Source organism: Coregonus lavaretus (assembly GCF_964263955.1).
Source record: "Coregonus lavaretus genome assembly, contig: HAP1_SCAFFOLD_3277, whole genome shotgun sequence".
In the NCBI taxonomy this organism is placed as follows: domain Eukaryota; kingdom Metazoa; phylum Chordata; class Actinopteri; order Salmoniformes; family Salmonidae; genus Coregonus; species Coregonus lavaretus.
The window spans coordinates 24902-44482 of record NW_028164818.1 but is presented as its reverse complement, the minus strand read 5'-3'; the positions used below and the strand labels follow the sequence as shown (position 1 = coordinate 44482).

General features: G+C 46.8%; 1 protein-coding gene across 1 annotated transcript; it reads left to right on the top strand.

The window, feature by feature from the left end:
- Positions 1–3401: 3401 nt before the first annotated feature.
- On the top strand, positions 3402–19058 carry LOC311116583 (uncharacterized protein; the record flags this gene model as incomplete). Its single annotated transcript, XM_084191656.1, has 8 exons — positions 3402–3486; positions 3669–3770; positions 3875–4087; positions 4207–4349; positions 4500–4603; positions 7490–7625; positions 18766–18864; positions 18974–19058. The coding sequence occupies 7 exons, from the start codon at positions 3402–3404 to the stop codon at positions 18796–18798; spliced, it is 816 nt and encodes a 271-aa protein (XP_084047782.1). The 3' UTR covers positions 18799–18864; positions 18974–19058.
- Between the last annotated feature and the right edge of the window lie 523 nt (positions 19059–19581).

Sequence of the window (19581 nt, the reverse complement as noted above, 5' to 3'; positions counted from 1 at the left end):
GTTACGGGGGCTATTGGTTCAGAGGGAGCAGGAGTTATTAGGTCAGAGGGAGGAGCTACAGGAGGCAAAAAGGGAGAAGGAAAGTGTAGAGGCACGGCGAGAGGAGCTGGTTAGGCAGCAGAAGGAGCGGGGCTTTATAAAGGAACCCAGTCCCGCTCCTCGCACCAAGAAAGTGGTGCATGTTGCCAGTCCGGTCCGGCCCGTTCCTGCTCCCCGCACTAAGCCAGTGGTGCATGTTCCCAGTACGGCCCGACCCGTTCCTGCTCCCCGCACTAAGCCAGTGGTGTGTGTTCCGAGTACGGTTCGGCCCGTTCCTGCTCCTCGCATCAAGCCAGTGGTGCGCGTCGCCAGCCCGGTCCGGCCTGTTCCTGTCCCTCGCACCAAACCAGTGGTGCGCATCGCCAGCCCGGTCCGGCCTGTTCCTGTCCCTCGCACCAAGCCAGTGGTGCGCGTCGCCAGCCCGGCCCGGCCTGTTCCTGCCCCTCGCACCAAGCCAGTGGTGCGCGGTGCCAGCCCGGCCCGGCCTGTTCCTGTCCCTCGCACCAAGCCAGTGGTGCGCGTCGCCAGCCCGGCCCGGCCTGTTCCTGCTCCCCGCACCAGGCCAGTGGTGCGCATCGCCAGTCCGGTACGGCCCGTTCCTACTCCCCGCACCAAGCCAGTGGTGCGCATCGTCAGCCCGGTCCGGCCCGTTCCTGCTCCCCGCACCAAGCCAGTGGTGCGTGTGTCCAGTCCGGCACGGCCCGTGCCTGTTCCACCTGTGCCTGATCCAGCTCCGGTTAGCTGCTCCACTCCGGAGCCAGAGCAATCCGCTCCACCGGGGTCCAGTCCAGCTCCGGTCAGCGGATCCACTCCGGAGCCAGAGCAGTCCGCTCCACCGGTGACCAGTTCAGCTCCGGTCAGCTGCTCCACTCCGGAGCCAGATCAATCCGCTCCACTGGGATCCAGTCCAGCTCCGGTCAGCGGCTCCACTCCGGAGCCAGAGCAATCCGCTCCACCGGGATCCAGTCCAGCTCCGGTCAGCGGCTCCACTCCGGAGCCAGAGCAGTCCACTCCACCGGTGCCTGATCCAGTTCCGGTCAGCGGCTCCACTCCGGAGCCAGAGCAGTTTGCTCCACCGTCGTCGGGTCCAGCTCCAGTCAGCGGTTCCAGTCCAGACCCAGACGTCAGCCCTTCTCCAGGTTCGGGGTTTCCCACACCAGGGTCCAGACAGGGCTTGGTACTTCGTGGGAGGAAGGAGAGGGGAAGCAGCGTGCCGAGGTCCAGACCAGACCAGGGGCGCAACAGGGAGGCGGAGAGTAAGTGGTCGTCACGCCTTGAGCCGGATCCGCCTCCGAGGCGGAATGCCCACCCGGCCCCTACCCTGTTATGTTTATGCTGTCACACCCTGACTCTGAGGACTCTTATTTGTTGAGTCAGGGTGTGATTTTCCTTGTTGTGTATGTTCCTATGTGTTATTTTCTAGGTTTGGATCTAGTATGTATAGATCTATGTTGGCCTGTGTGGTTCCCAATCAGAGGCAGCTGTTGCTCGTTGTCTCTGATTGGGGACCATAATTAGGTAGCCTATTGGCACTAGTGGGTTGTGGGATCTTGTTCCGTGTGAGGTATGTTGTTTGTGTGCTACCTTGGACTTCACGTTTCGTTTGTTGTTTTGTTGTGTGTTTATTCGTTAAATAAACATGTTGGCATATCATGCTGCGCCTTGGTCCGTCCCGTCTGTAAATGATCGTGACAGGGGGGTCTTGCAAGCCGAAGAACACCATCCCAACCGTGAAGCACGGGGGTGGCAGCATCATGCTGTGGGGGTGCTTTGCTAAACGAGGGGCTGGTGCACTTCACAAAATAGATGTCATCATGAGGAAGGAAAATTATGTGGATATTTTGAAGCAACATCTCAAGACATCAGTCAGGAAGTAAAGCTTGGTCACCAATGGGTCTTCCAAATGGACAATGACCCCAAGCATACTTCCAAAGTTGTGGCAAAATGGCTTAAGGACAACAAAGTCAAGGTTTTGGAGTGGCCATCACAAAGTCCTGACCTCAGTCCTATAGAACATTTGGGGCAGAACTGAAAAAGAGTGTGCGAGCAAGGAGGCCTACAAACCTGACTCAGTTACACCAGCTCTGTCAGGAGGAATGGGCCAAAATTCACCCAAATTATTGTGGGAAGCTTGTGGAAGGCTACCCGAAACGTTTGACCCAAGATAAACAATTTAAAGGCAATGCTACCAAATACTAATTGAGTGTATGTAAACTTCGGACCCACTGGGAATGTGATGAAAGAAATAAAAGCTGAAATAAATCATTCTCTCTACTATTATTCTGACATTTCACATTCTTAAAATAAAGTGGTGATCCTAACTGACCTAAGACAGGGATTTTTTACTAGTATTAAATGTCAGGAATTGTGAAAAACTGAGTTTAAATTTATTTGGCTAAGGTGTATGTAAACTTCCGACTTCAACTGTATGTTACTTGACAACAAAGACTCACTTGACAACAAAGACAAAAAATAAATAAAATAAAAAAAATAATCATTGGAAAGTAGTTATCCCACTGGCTATAAGGTGAATGCACCTATTTGTAAGTCGCTCTGGATAAGAGCGTCTGCTAAATGACGTAAATGTATATGTAAATGATATCAACGTTAATACCACTACCAGAGTGGATGTGACCTGAACACGACAGAGGGTAGAATAGTACTAAGAGGAAACAAACCAAAGTTAGCCACATACGCAGGCACTGAAGTATTCACACACACAAACTTACACAAACACACACGCATATACACACAAACACATCACACACACACACGTAAAGTTCCCCTTTTAAACATCTGATAAAGATGCAGATATAGATTTCCCCCACCACTTCTGAATAACTCCTCACACTGATGTCACACAGAGACAGCATACATAGAAAAATAAGGACCCTATATGGCCATCGATGGCCGGTCACAGAGTACAAGCCATAACGTGACCTCCTTATGAAGGCTGGGATGTCAAAGCCTCAGTAATGTTATATGATCTAGATCTATGTACAAATTCAGAGGGTCCAATTTTTTTCTCTGCTAAAATAGATGATCACTTCAATTATATCTTGAATCGTTTAAAACGGACGGGAAACAAACATATTTCCATTAGAAGCTAAAGTGGGGGGAGTCATGTGGGGGCCAGTGATGTGTTGATATGACAGTTTCCCTTTCACTGTGGTTGACTGATAAAGAGTTTCACTTCCAATAGCCACACATCTCAAGACAGTGTAGGGAGAAGACACAGGTACAGACGTACATTAGAGCTGAGGTTAGAAGTAGAAGTTACTGTATTTGAGCACAAGTGTGTTAAGATGTCAGAAGGAGTCTATAAAAACTCAGAGAGATTTGAAGACGACGAGCCTGATGCAATGAAGAACACAGACATTGATGGGCAATTATATGCCAACGTAAGAGCCTTCAAGCCCAGTCCAAGAGACGGAGTTGTTGCTTCAGGTAAGATTACACACACACACAAACAAAGACACACACACACACACACACACACATATAAATTACACACACACACAATAAACAGGTGAGAGTACCATGTAGTACTATAGCTTTATTTGTCCCAATCAAGGATCATAAAGTAAAACACACGACCAAAGATCTTACTTTAATGATTTGTGATTCAGTACATATTCAGTGGTGGAAGAGACCCTCTGGAGTTGCTGCAGTGTGTCTGGGTCTGCTGTGTTTTCTCCTACTGGCTGGGATCATAGGCCTGTCTGTCTACTGTAAGTTTAGTAAGTTGTCACTGAGACTTAAGTAGCCTACTTAATCATACTTAATCATCAATGGTGTGGTAGTTACATGTTTGATTAACTTTACCCTTTTACAGATGGAGTCATTGGTCATCACGACTCAATAGAGAGAGACCAGCTACAGGCCAGTTACAGCTTTCTGACCAGAGAGAGAGACCAGCTACAGACCAGTTACAACAACCTGACTGAAGAGAGAGACCAGCTACAGAACAGTTACACCACCCTGACTGAAGAGAGAGACCAGCTACAGACTGAGAGAGAGATTCTTAACAGGAGGCTTACCAATCTCAGTGAGTACACCTACAGTAATACATTATTATTAATCCCACACACTTTACAGTGTGTCTGTATTCTTTCATTAAGTGTTTAGTGTGATAAGTTGTAGAAAATGCATGTTTTCATCTTGTAGAACAAACCTGTCCTGAAGGCTGGCAGAAGTTTGAATCCAGTTGGTACTTCCTGTCTACTGAGACTAAAGCCTGGAAGGAGAGCAGAGAGGACTGTCTGGAGAGAGGAGCAGACCTGGTGATCATAAACAGTGATGCGGAACAGGTGAGAGAGAGAGAGAGAGAGAGAGAGAGAGAGAGAGAGAGAGAGAGAGAGAGAGAGAGAGAGAGAGAGAGAGAGAGAGAGAGAGAGATGGTGTTCAGGGGGTAGATATGATCAAACATATAGATACATATTTATCTTTGTCAACAACAGGAGTTTGTCTTCAACCTCGGCAATGGAGTCTGGATTGGTCTGACTGACTCTGTTACTGAGGGGACCTGGAGATGGGTGGACGGCACCCCACTGACCACCCCAAGGTAAAACACTAATGCTCTAATAACACTGACCACATTGGAAGGACTAGGACTGATTCTCTGTGTTATTCATACTCTAGGTCCTTCATATTCAACTGGTGGACCAACACTGACAACAGAGTAAGAGATCACAACTACTCTGACAATAAGGCTCCAATATTCAGTCCATTCAACCTTTATCTATACAGGTTATTGTCATTGATGGCAGCAGTCAACAAAGTTGAATTTAAGCAGAAACATTTCTGTATATTATTTAGGATTGTGATGTTCTAACAGTGATATCTGACTGTTTTTAACGCTGTAGGTATTGTTATTAACTATGATATCTGACTGTTTTTAACCATACCCAACCTCAATATCCACTTGGAGAAGGTTGTAGTGTCATATCTATTGTATGGACATTATAATGACCCATGTTTGTAGTCCTGGACCTCCTGAACATGTTGATGTATATTTGGGAGTAAACAGAGGGTCCAAATCAGCAGAAAGGTGAAAGGAAGGGGGAGTTCTGGAAACTCCCTGAATTATCTTGGGGCTGTTACATATGATATTTAATATATGTTAACAGCTAGACTTTGTTCTCCACTTCCCCTCTATTATCTATATCTTCCTGGTATGATAGTGTCCTGTCCATCACCACAAATAGCAAGTCCCATTCCCTGGGCAGGAGGACTGTGTTGAGATATACTCTGGACAAGATGACCATGTAGAGACATGGAATGATTTATATAGTGCAGCAGAAAATGGTTTAACAATAACCACTGTAATAATCTCTCACACACACACATGCACACAAATACGGACATAAGTATTTATATTGTTCTATTTTTTGTATTAGCATAGCCACAACTACCCATGTCATTTTGTTGATAATTGAGATAGAGCCTTAGTGTCAGAGAGACATAAAGGAGGAAGAAGAACATTAAGAGAATGAGGAAGAGAGATAAAATAAGACAAATAATAGTTGTGTTTAGATTTAGAGGAGAGGATGTAGACATACTGTACTCTGGGAAAATGACTCTTCATTATTTTATTAGAAACATGTCATGTGATTTGCCATAGGCTTATGCTTCGTACAAAAAAAAGTTGGACCAATTATTAACCTATGCTTATCACATTAATAATAAGAATAACAAAGTCACATATTAATAAATAAAGAACAATGTTCTTTAACAAGGTCTACCAGCTTCCTGATTGAATGTGATTGGATACTTAAAACAGTGTGACCTGGACACACACAGAGGGCAGAACAGTACTGAGAGGGCACACACACACACACACACACACACACACACACACACACACACACACACACACACACACACACACACACACACACACACACACACACACACACACACACACACACACACACACACACACATACACACACACACGCACGCACACACACACACACACACACACACACACATACACACACACACACACACACACACACACATACACACACACACAAAAAAACGATGCTAATGACGGTGAGAATGACTCCCAACCTTCACTGTACAAGGGACAACGTGTAGGGACAACAGTTTTTAACCCTGTAGGTACTGGTATTAACCATGATATCTGACTGTTTCTAACCCTGTAGGTACTGGTATTAACTGTGATATCTGACTGTTTCTAACCTTGTAGGTACTGGTATTAACCATGATATCTGACTGTTTTTAACCCTGTAGGTACTGGTATTAACCATGATATCTGACTGTTTTTAACCCTGTAGGTACTGGTATTAACCATGATATCTGACTGTTTTTTAACCCTGTAGGTACTGGTATTAACCATGATATCTGACTGTTTTTTAACCCTGTAGGTACTGGTATTAACCATGATATCTGACTGTTTTTAACCCTGTAGGTACTGGTATTAACCATGATATCTGACTGTTTTTAACCCTGTAGGTACTGGTATTAACCATGATATCTGACTGTTTTTTAACCCTGTAGGTACTGGTATTAACCATGATATCTGACTGTTTTTAACCCTGTAGGTACTGGTATTAACCATGATATCTGACTGTTTTTAACCCTGTAGGTACTGGTATTAACCATGATATCTGACTGTATTTAACCCTGTAGGTACTGGTATTAACCATGATATCTGACTGTTTTTAACCCTGTAGGTACTGGTATTAACCATGATATCTGACTGTTGTTAACCCTGTAGGTACTGGTATTAACCATGATATCTGACTGTTTTTAACCCTGTAGGTACTGGTATTAACCATGATATCTGACTGTTTTTTAACCCTGTAGGTACTGGTATTAACCATGATATCTGACTGTTTTTAACCCTGTAGGTACTGGTATTAACCATGATATCTGACTGTTGTTAACCCTGTAGGTACTGGTATTAACCATGATATCTGACTGTTTTTAACCCTGTAGGTACTGGTATTAACCATGATATCTGACTGTTGTTAACCCTGTAGGTACTGGTATTAACCATGATATCTGACTGTTTTTAACCCTGTAGGTACTGGTATTAACCATGATATCTGACTGTTGTTAACCCTGTAGGTACTGGTATTAACCATGATATCTGACTGTTTTTAACCCTGTAGGTACTGGTATTAACCATGATATCTGACTGTTTTTAACCCTGTAGGTACTGGTATTAACCATGATATCTGACTGTTTTTAACCCTGTAGGTACTGGTATTAACCATGATATCTGACTGTTTTTAACCCTGTAGGTACTGGTATTAACCATGATATCTGACTGTTTTTAACCCTGTAGGTACTGGTATTAACCATGATATCTGACTGTTTTTAACCCTGTAGGTACTGGTATTAACCATGATATCTGACTGTTTTTAACCCTGTAGGTACTGGTATTAACCATGATATCTGACTGTTTTTAACCCTGTAGGTACTGGCATAAACCACAGCCTGATAATGGTGGTGGCAATCCAGAATATGGTGAGGAGGACTGTGTTGAGATACGTAAAGATCAGCGTCCTCTGGAGGCCTGGAATGACAAGTCATGTGACAGGAAACACAACTGGATTTGTGAGAAAGTGGTTTAACATCACCATGACAACATACTGTAACAATACAGTAGCCTACAGTGCACACAACTTCCTCTTTCATTCTCTCTCTCTCTCTCTCTCTCTCTCTCTTTCTCTCTCTCACACACTCTCTTTTTCTCAAACCCACACACACACCCTCATACACACATGCACCCACATGCATACATGCATGCACATACACACACTCATGCAAACACACCTATCGTTCTATTTGTTTGTGGTATCGTATTAATAAAATTCCTACTTAATTTCTGTTTGTAACTTCCTGTGTCACAGTAGTTATGTTTCACTCGTCATCAGGTTCAACTTGAAGTTAGTACATTTGACCTTGTGCATACACATAATTTCTTATTCAAATATATCCTACAGATATTTACATGCTCAATTTAGGTCTGGTGCGAACATTCTCAACAGTACCAAGCCACAATTACATACACTGTATAGGAGTTGACTGTATCACCAGTCAATGAGTGTAGTATAGATATTAAAGGGTATCAAAGGATGTTACTTAATCATCTTTGACAGTCAGTCTTTGTAGTCATGTTACATATAAGCACAATATCAAATTCTCATATTTGACTGTTGTTCCTCTATATCGGTCCCAAAAGAGTGAAGTTAAGTGGATCTTTTCAGTCGTTCAACCAGCTGTCACTCAAAATCTCCTCGATCAATCAGTTTCATTAAGAGAGAGGGCGGCAGGTAGCCTAGCGGTTAAGATTGTTGGGCCAGTAACCGAAAGTTTGCTGGTTCGAATTCCCGAGCCGACTATGTGAAAAATCTGTCTCTGCCCTTGAGCAAGGCACTTAACCCTAATTGCTCCGGTAGGTTTCTCTGGATAAGAGCGTCTGCTAAATAACTCAAATGTAAATGTAAATGTTGAGGTGAGCCCCGGCGGTTACTGTTGTCATCTGATCTTCACTTGTTAAGCCTACCCACCCTCAATATCCACTTGGAGAAGGTTGTAGTGTTAAATCTATTGTATGGACTGTCACGCCCTGGCTCAGGGGACTCTTATATGTTGATTCAGGGTGTGGATTTTCTATGTTGTTTTTTCTATGTTTGTGATCTAGGTGTTGTAGATCTATGTTGGCCGGTGTGGTTCCCAATCAGAGGCAGCTGTCGCTCGTTGTCTCTGATTGGGGCCAATACTTAAGCAGCCTATTGGCACTGTCATGTTGTGGGATCTTGTTCCGTGTTCGAGGCTTGTTTTGTGTGTAACCTTAGGATTTCACGTTTCGTTTGGTTTATTGTTTTGTCGTGTGTTTATCAGTTAAATAAACATGTACGCATTTCACGCTGCGCCTTGGTCTGACCCGTCCTTAAACGTCCATGACATGGACATTATAATGACCCAAGTTTGTAGTCCTGGACCTCCTGAACATGTTGGTGTATATTTGGGAGTAAACAGAGGGTCCAAATCAGCAGAAAGGTGAAAGGAAGGGGGAGTTCTGGAAACCCCCTGAATTATCTTGGGGCTGTTACATATGATATTTAATATATAATAATAATAAATAATATGCCATTTAGCAGACGCTTTTATCCAAAGCGACTTACAGTCATGTGTGCATACATTTTTACGTATGGGGGGTCCCGGGGATCGAACCCACTATCCTGGCGTTACAAGCGCCATACTCTACCAATTGAGCTACAGAGGACCCATATAAGTTAACAGATAGACTTTGTTCTCCACTTTCCCTCTATTATCTATATCTTCCTGGTATGATAGTGTCCTGTCCATCATCACAAATAGCAAGTCCCATTCCCTGGATAGGAGGACTGTGTTGAGATATACTCTGGACAAGATGACCATGTAGAGACATGGAATGATTTATATAGTGCAGCAGAAAATGGTTTAATAATAACCACTGTAACAATCTCTCACACACACACATGCACACAAATACGGACATAAGTATTGATATTGTTCTATTTTTTGTATTAGCATAGCCACAACTACCCATGTCATTTTGTTGATAATTGAGATAGAGCCTTAGTGTCAGAGAGACATAGAGGAGGAAGAAGAACATTAAGACAATGAGGAAGAGAGAAAAAATAAGACAAATAATAGTTGTGTTTAGATTTAGAGGAGAGGATGTAGACGTACTGTACTCTGGAAAATGACTCTTCATTATTTTATTACAAACATGTCATGTGATTTGCCATAGGCTTATGCTTCGTACAAAAAAAAAGTTGGACCAATTATTAACCTATGCTTATCACATTAATAATAAGAATAACAAAGTCACAGATTAATAAATAAAGGAACAATGTCCTTTAACAAGGTCTACCAGCTTCCTGATTGAATGTGATTGGATACTTAAAACAGTGTGACCTGGACACAAATAGAGGGCAGAACAGTACTGAGAGGGCACACACACACACACACACACACACACACACACACACACACACACACACACACACACACACACACACACACACGAAAAAAACGATGCTAATGACGGTGAGAATGACTCCCAACCTTGACTGTACAAGGGACAATGTGTAGGTGACCAATGGCAACACAATGCACCATGCACCAGTGGACCTGCCTGCTACATTCCCAACACACTCATGCAGCTTGTCTCTCTGCTGTTGTGTCTCTTCCTGGAGGTTGCTGTCTGCTCAAACCACTGGTTAAGGTGTGAAGTCCTCCCTAAACCTATAACACTGCACGTTCTCAGACACAACAGACTGTTAAGCTACAGCAGCTGTTTAAGAGGATATACCACAGAATATACTGTCCGTTGTACTGTGTGCAGCTCCATAAAGTACCAAAGTATATTTTAAGGGGGCAATTAGAATTAGCCTTTATATGGAGCAGTCTAAGGAGATTTATGCTAATGTTGACAGGAAGAGCCGTGGACAGGATACAGTTAACAGGAGCATAGATAAACAACCTGAATCTCAGAATACTGGTAAGTACACTGTAGTCATAGTGACACACATTGAAGTCTAAACCAATGGTTATTCTCCTTCCACTTGCCGCACAAACAATTTAGCTTCTGTTAATGTAATGAGGTTGGCCAATGCCCCATGCGCCAAGGCTTCAAAACTCAACTAAGTAAAATAAACTGTAACAAACAGATTATTAATGTTCAAAAACAGAATACAATGTGTCTTCCAAATGAAGGTGCCTTACTTCACAAGGGAAAGCTTTTGAATTAATATACTTGTGGAAATATATACATGAAACGCTAAATACTACATCTCCTGAATGAAAGATTGTTCTTTTAAGACTAGAGGTTAAATGTTTTGTAATGTTCGAGGCTCTGTATTTCAGGATGTACACTAATTGCAGAAACATTCAATTTCATGTTCATAAAGTCCTTTGTGACTTCCAACCTGGTCTCAAAGCATTTCGTATTATTCTGTACGTAATTCTGAGACACTCTATTTAGTATGATATATTAGATTTCATATGGTATGTATCAAATCGTGGTTTCTAATTTGCAAAACTTACATTATTATGTGAATTTGCAAAACATATGATATGTCATGAAGTCTACTAACATTAGCTGGCTGGCTAACGGTTGTTTTGGTGGATGGAGGAAGTTTGACTGCAGTTGTTACTTCCTCTCTACTGAGGAGAAAATCTGGGAGGAGAGTAGACAGGAGTGTCTGAAGAGAGGAGCAGACCTGGTGATAATAAACAGCAGAGAGGAACAGGTGAGAGAGAGAGAGAGAGAGAGAGAGAGAGAGAGAGAGAGAGAGAGAGAGAGAGAGAGAGAGAGAGAGAGAGAGAGAGAGAGAGAGAGAGAGAGAGAAAAATTGACAGCATCTTTATATTTCTCAACAAAAAACATTTGTGTGATATGGGTGTGCGGTGGGGTAGATATGATCAAACAGTGAGCTTAAAAAGTATTGTTTTAAAAAAAATCTGTAGTACAGCACTTTGGATTTGAAATGATACAATGACTATGGGGTTAAAGTGCAGACTGTTAGCTTTCATTTTAGGGTTTTTCCATCCACATCCGGTGAACCGTTGTCACGGTTTCGGCCGAGGCTGCTCCTCTTCCTTGTTCGGGCAGGCTTCGGCGGTCGTCGTCTCCGGAGTACTAGCTGCCACCGTTCTATATTTCATGTTCGTTTGGTTTTGTCTCTTTGTAACACCTGTCCCTTGTTTGTGTTTGATGATGTTCCCTATTTAGTTTCGTTTGTTTGGGTCAGGTGTTATGCGTGATTGTTTATTGTCAGCCTGCCTCTGAGGAGTTTATTATTCTCTCGTTGTTGTTTTTCCCGAGAGTTCGCACTGCGTGCGCTTTTCTTGTGTATTCGCACTGTGTTTGTGCGTAATTGTTTGCGCCACCCGGTTGGGTTGGCGACTCATTTTGTTCACGTGTTTTGGAACATTACTAAAGACGTTTGAAGTCATCCTGGTTCCTGCGCTTGATTCCTTCCACTCATCCACACACACCACTCTGACAGAATCACGCATCATCCATGGAATCAGCAGGAGCGACCGCGCCAACAGCAGGGATGGAGGAACGTCTTCGTGGGCAGGAGGATCGTATTAACCAGGTCTGTCATGCCCTGGAGGGGGTGATGAACACTCTCCACCGATGGGAAACCAGCGGGGTACCCACGACCCCACGAACCGAACCATCCCCATCGGTCAGTCCTCCTGCCCCATCTCCGGAACCCAGTGGGATTCGGCTCTCGCTCCCGAGGGCGTACGACGGCTCCACTGCCGGGTGTCAAGGGTTCCTGCTGCAAGTGGAGCTCTACCTCGCCACCGTACACCCGGCGCCCTCGGGACACGAGAGCGTCTCAGCCCTCATCTCCTGTCTCACCGGCAAGGCGTTGGAGTGGGCCAACGCTGAATGGAGGAGAATGGACGCCGCTACTACTAACTATGCGGAGTTCTCCCGCCGCTTCCGTGCTGTGTTTGACCATCCACCAGAGGGGAAGGCGGCGGGGGAGCGTCTGTTCTACCTCCGACAGGGGATGAGGAGCGCCCAGGACTTTGCCTTGGAATTCCGGACTCTAGCGGCCGATGCAGGGTGGAATGAGCGGGCCCATATAGACCACTTCCGTTGCAGCCTCCGGGAGGACGTCCAGCGAGAGTTGGCGTGCAGGGACACCTCGTTGACCTTTGACCAGCTTGTCGACATGGCCATTCGGCTGGATACCCTGCTCGCCACCCGTGGACGTCCCGGGTGGGGTTCGCCCATTCCACTCTCCAGCACCTCCGAGCCGAGCCCTATGGAGCTCGGGGGTGCTGGCGCTAGAGAACGGAGGAGTAGGAACCCGAGGGGGGCCGTTCCCTGCACCAACTGTGGCCGTGGAGGGCACACCGCGGCTAGGTGTTGGGGAGGGTCCCCCGGTGGAGGAGAAGGCAGGTCACGCATTGGGGGGTCCCCCCAGGTGAGTAGGCGCCCTACTTACCCAGAGCTTTCTGTCGTGCACCTAACCTTGCCTGTTTGTTTTCCACAGGTTGCACCTCATTCCCAGCATAAGGCGCTGGTAGATTCAGGCGCAGCTGGGAATTTTGTAGATCGCCAGTTTTGTATAGAGTTAGGGATTCCCCTCCTTCCAGTTGATAAGCCTTTCCCTGTTCATGCCCTAGATAGCCGTCCGTTAGGGTCTGGGTTGATTAGGGAGGTCACAGCACCCCTTCAGATGATGGCGCAGGAGGGTCATGAGGAGATGATTCAGCTCTATCTGATTGACTCTCCTGCGTATCCGGTAGTGCTGGGCCTTCCCTGGTTGATGACCCATGACCCTACTATTATGTGGCGAGAGAAAGCTCTTAAAGGGTGGTCTGCCCAGTGTGAGGGGCGGTGTCTGGGTGTTTCCATAGGGGCGACCTCGGTGGAAAGTCAGAATCTAATGACAGCACTGCATATTCCCCCCGAGTATGAGGATTTGAAACTGGTGTTTAGTAAGACTAGGGCGGCGCAGCTGCCGCCTCATAGACGGGGGGATTGTGCGATAGATCTCCAGTCAGGAGCAGCTCTCCCGCGGAGCCATGTGTATCCCTTGTCTCAAGAGGAGAGGAAGGCAATGGAGACGTACATCGCTGAGTCTCTTAGACAGGGATACATACGGGCCTCCACTTCACCCGCTTCCTCGAGTTTCTTTTTTGTGAAGAAAAAGGATGGAGGTCTGCGCCCGTGTATTGATTACCGCGGTCTCAATCAGATCACGGTGAAGTACAGCTATCCACTTCCTCTGATTGCGACTATGACGGAGTCACTGCACGGTGCGCAGTTCTTTACAAAATTGGATCTCAGGAGCGCGTATAACTTGGTGCGCATTAGAGAGGGCGATGAATGGAAGACAGCGTATAGCACGACTTCCGGACACTACGAGTATCTAGTCATGCCATATGGGTTAATGAATGCTCCCTCAGTCTTCCAATCCTTCGTCGATGAGATTTTCCGGGACATGCAGGGACAGGGAGTAGTCGTGTACATCGACGACATTCTGGTGTACAGTCCTACCCGAGCAGAGCATGTAGCCCTGGTGCGCCGAGTATTGAGGAGGCTGTTGGAGCATGACCTATATGTCAAGGCAGAGAAATGTCTGTTTTTTCAGAAGTCGGTCTCCTTTCTGGGTTACCAGTTGTCTGCGTCAGGGGTGAAGATGGAGGTAGACCGGGTGTCAGCTGTGCGTAATTGGCAGACCCCAACCACTGTGAAGGAGGTGCAACAGTTCTTGGGTTTTGCGAATTATTACCGGAGGTTTATCCGGGGTTTTGGACAGGTGGCAGCTCCCATAACGTCTCTGTTAAAGGGGGGTCCGGTGCGCTTGCGGTGGTCAGCTGAGGCGGACAGGGCATTTGGGAGACTGAAGGACCTGTTTACCTCGGCGCCGGTGTTGGCGCATCCGGATCCCTCTTTACCGTTCCAGGTAGAGGTGGACGCGTCAGAGGCCGGGATAGGGGCCGTTCTTTCCCAACGTTCTGGCACTCCACCTAAACTCCGTCCCTGTGCGTTTTATTCAAAGAAGCTCAGTCCGGCGGAGCGGAATTATGACGTAGGAGACAGGGAGCTGTTAGCCGTGGTACAGGCCCTAAAGGTGTGGCGGCATTGGCTCGAGGGGGCTCAACACCCTTTCCTCATTCTAACTGACCATCGTAACCTGGAGTACATCCGGGCAGCTAGGAGACTGAATCCTCGCCAGGCCCGCTGGACTATGTTTCTAGCCCGGTTTGTGTTTAAGATCACCTACATCCCTGGGTCCCAGAACGGGAAGGCAGATGCTCTGTCTCGGCGGTATGACGCGGAGGAGAGGTCCGTTGAGCCCACGCCCATACTACCAGAGTCTTGTCTGGTTGCACCGGTGGTGTGGGAGGTTGATGGCGAGATCGAGCAGGCGTTACGCACTGACCCAAGTCCTCCACAGTGTCCAGTGGGTCGGACGTACGTTCCGCTCGAGGTACGCGATCGCCTCATTTGTTGGGCTCATACGTCCCCCTCCTCTGGCCATCCGGGTATCGGCCGGACAGTGCACTGCCTTAGCACGAAGTACTGGTGGCCAACGTTAGCTAGGGATGTGAGGATTTATGTCTCCTCCTGTTCGGTGTGTGCCCAGTGTAAGGCGCCCAGACATTTGCCCAGGGGTAAGCTACAACCCCTGCCTATTCCACAACGACCCTGGTCCCACCTCTCGGTGGATTTTGTTACCGACCTTCCCCCCTCACAGGGGAATACTACCATCCTGGTCGTTGTGGATCGGTTCTCAAAGGCCTGTCGTCTCCTTCCCATGCCGGGTCTACCCACTGCCCTACAGACCGCAGAGGCTCTGTTTACCCATGTCTTCCGGCATTACGGGGTACCCGAGGATATAGTGTCTGACCGAGGCCCCCAGGTCACCTCCAGAGTGTGGAGAGCATTTATGGAACGGTTGGGGGTTTCGGTAAGCCTTACCTCGGGTTACCACCCGGAGAGTAATGGGCAGGTTGAACGCGTTAACCAGGATGTGGGTAGGTTTCTGAGGTCATACTGTCAGGGCCGGCCGGAGGAGTGGGCGAGATATGTGCCCTGGGCCGAGATGGCACAGAACTCTCTTCGCCACTCCTCCACCCAACTAACCCCTTTTCAGTGTGTATTAGGGTACCAGCCGGTTCTGGCACCATGGCATGAGAGCCAGATCGAGGCCCCCGCTGTGGATGAGTGGGTGCGGCGCTCGGAGGAGACGTGGGACGCTGCACACGTCCATCTGCAGCGTGCCATACGTCGACAGAAGACGAGCGCCGACCTACACCGCAGTGAGGGGCCAGTGTACGCACCTGGAGATCGAGTCTGGCTCTCAACCAGAAACCTGCCCCTCCGCCTGCCCTGCCGGAAGCTGGGTCGGCGGTTTGTGGGGCCCTTTAAAGTCCTGAGGAGATTGAACGAGGTGAGTTACAGGTTAGAACTACCTATTGATTACAAGAATATTAACCCCTCGTTCCATGTGTCTCTCCTCAGGCCGGTGGTAGCTGGTCCACTCCAGGACTTTGAGATTGAGGAGACTCCTCCACCCCCGTTGGACATCGAGGGGGCTCCGGCGTACACCGTGAGGTCCATCCTTGATTCGAGACGCCGGATGGGGGGTCTTCAATATCTCGTGGAGTGGGAGGGGTACGGCCCGGAGGAGCGGTGCTGGGTGCCAAGGAGGGACATATTGGACCAGTCCCTGCTGACCGAGTTCCATCGGGGTCATCCTGCGCGCCCTGCTCCGCGTCGTCCGGGTCGTCCCCGAGCCCCGGGTCGGCGCACGGCTGGAGCCGCGCGTCAAGGGGGGGGGGTACTGTCACGGTTTCGGCCGAGGCTGCTCCTCTTCCTTGTTCGGGCAGGCTTCGGCGGTCGTCGTCTCCGGAGTACTAGCTGCCACCGTTCTATGTTTCATGTTCGTTTGGTTTTGTCTCTTTGTAACACCTGTCCCTTGTTTGTGTTTGATGATGTTCCCTATTTAGTTTCGTTTGTTTGGGTCAGGTGTTATGCGTGATTGTTTATTGTCAGCCTGCCTCTGAGGAGTTTATTATTCTCTCGTTGTTGTTTTTCCCGAGAGTTCGCACTGCGTGCGCTTTTCTTGTGTATTCGCACTGTGTTTGTGCGTAATTGTTTGCGCCACCCGGTTGGGTTGGCGACTCATTTTGTTCACGTGTTTTGGAACATTACTAAAGACGTTTGAAGTCATCCTGGTTCCTGCGCTTGATTCCTTCCACTCATCCACACACACCACTCTGACAACCGTTTAGAAATGAAAGCACTTTTTGTACATAGTCCCCCCATTTTAGGGGACCAAAAGTATTGGGACAAATTCACTTACATATATTAAAGTAGTCAAAAGATTAGTATTTGGTCCCATATTACTAGCACGCAATGATTAGATCATGTGACTCTACAAAATTGTTGGATGCATTTGCTGTTTGTTTTGGTTGTGTTTCAGATTATTTTGTGCCCAATAGAAATTAATGGTAAATAATAAATTGTGTCATTTTGGAGTCACTTTTATTGGAAATAAGTATATAATATGTTTCTAAACACTTCTACATAAATGTGGATGCTACCATGATTACAGATAGTCCTGAATGAATTGTGAATAATGATGAGTAAGAAAGTTACAGACTCACAAATATCATACCCCCAAGACACGCTAACCTCTCACCATTACAATAACATGGGAGGTTAGCATTTTTGAGGTGGTATGATATTTGTGCATCTTTAACTTTAACACGTAAACACACACGGACACACGCACACACAAACATATTTAAAGTTCCCCTTTAAAACTTCTGATTAAGATGCAGACATAGACTTCTACCATTTCCGTCCCCTTCACCGTGGAAACGGCCAACTGAACCGCAGCAACCTTTACCGTCCGAGCCACCAACGATCACAGCTTCACTTCCTCTTCCCTGCCATCATCTCCATGGTGACTGGGGGCTGCGCGGCCAACGGTACGGTGAGTCTCCTGACGCCCGCCAGCACCCAGTCAGGAACGGACGCCACCCTGACCATCGAGGCCGAGGCCGCTGGAGCTGCATACTTGAACAACGCATTCCTGCGTCTCTCTGTTGTCAGCAAGGTAAGGGTCTTGTTTCTAAACTCTAAAATGGCCTCCTTTTCTCATATCATCTCTCCCTCACAGCCACTGATTTGAAGGGAATTGGTTGCTGTAAGTTACCAGTTGTTATCAGCTACATCAGTTGTCTGACTAAGCTCTCTCGCTCTCTCTCTATCTATCCCCTCTCCCTATTCCCACCTTCTCCTCCATCCCTCCCTTCCTCCCTCCCTCCCTCCCTCCAATCTCACTCTGACAGCCACATCTTCTCTCTCTGGGTTTTTAACCCTGTAGGTACTGGTATGATCAACAGCCTGATAATGCAGGTCCTACTGGGGAGGAGGACTGTGCTGAGATACACAACGATCAGCATCCTCTAAAGGCATGGAATGACTTGTCATGTGACAGCAAACTCAACTGGATTTGTGAGAAAGTGGTTTAACATCACCATGACAACATACTGTAACACATACAGTAGCATACAGTGCACACAACTTCCTCCTTCATTCTCTCTCTCTCTCTCTCTCTCTCTCTCTCTCTCTCTCTCTCTCTCTCTCTCTCTCTCTCTCTCTCTCTCTCTCTCTCTCTCTCTCTCTCTCTCTGTCTCTCTCTCTCTCCCACAATGAGTCCTACTTATTTCCTGTTTGTAGTTTCCTGTGTACCAGTAGTTATGTTTCACACATCATCAGAGTCAACATGAATTTAGTACATTTGTGACAGGCACAGAGACAGACACAGGGGCAACGATAGGACCAGAAACTGAGAATAGACTGAAAACACAAACAGTGGATGGAGATGTCTGAGGCCATCTATGCTGAGCCAGATATGACCGAGAAGGTCAAGTTTGACAGAGGTGAGATGGAGGAGAGGATTGTGGATATATATGTCAGTGCAGACACCCTGAGAGACGGTGAGACCAGCACCAAGAGAGAAGAGACAGCAGACACTGCTCCTAATAATGGACCAGGAGACCAGTACTCAGGTAACACACACACACAAACACACACACACACACACACACACACACACACACACACACACACACACACACACACACACACACATACACACACATACTCACACACACACAAACGTAAACGTCTCTTGTATGTGTCCACAGAGCCTGATAGCTCAGGGAAGAGACCCTTCCTAGTTGCTGCAGTGTGTCTGGGGCTGCTGTGTGTTCTACTGGCTGGGATCATAGGCCTGTCTGTCTACTGTGAGTTTGTGTCCAAGTTCATAGCTTATCACCTACTTGTAAGAAGTGCTGGTTACTAGGCCTATTTACCTGGTGTTTAACTTAGTAACTATGTGTTTATACTTTGTAGATAACAGAGCCATCAAAGATTATGAGGATAAAAGAAACAACTTGTTCCAGAGATTTTCCCTTTATAAAATCAACTCAACTGAAGAGAGAGACCAGCTACAGACCAGATACAACAACCTGACTGCTGAGAGAGACCAGCTACAGACCAGATACAACAACCTGACTGCTGAGAGAGACCAGCTACAGACCAGATACAACAACCTGACTAATGAGAGAGACCAGCTACAGACCAGATACAACACCCTGACTAAAGCGAGAGGTCATCATCAGGCAAAGCTTTTTGTGATAGGTGAGATATAAACTGTGATAAATTAGAAGTAAAATCAACAGTAATTATTTATCAATGGGTTTATGAGTATAGAGATACTGGCTAAGTTTCTCAATGTGTTCACATTTGCTCTTCAACAGAGCAGCATTATCAGTGGGGATGGAAATACTTTGACTCCAGTTTGTACTTCCTCTCCACTGAGAAGAAAACCTGGGAGGAGAGCAGACAGGACTGTCTGGAGAGAGGAGCAGACCTGGTGATCATAAACAGCAGAGAGGAGCAGGTGCGAGAGAGAGAGAGAGAGAGAGAGAGAGAGAGAGAGAGAGAGAGAGAGAGAGAGA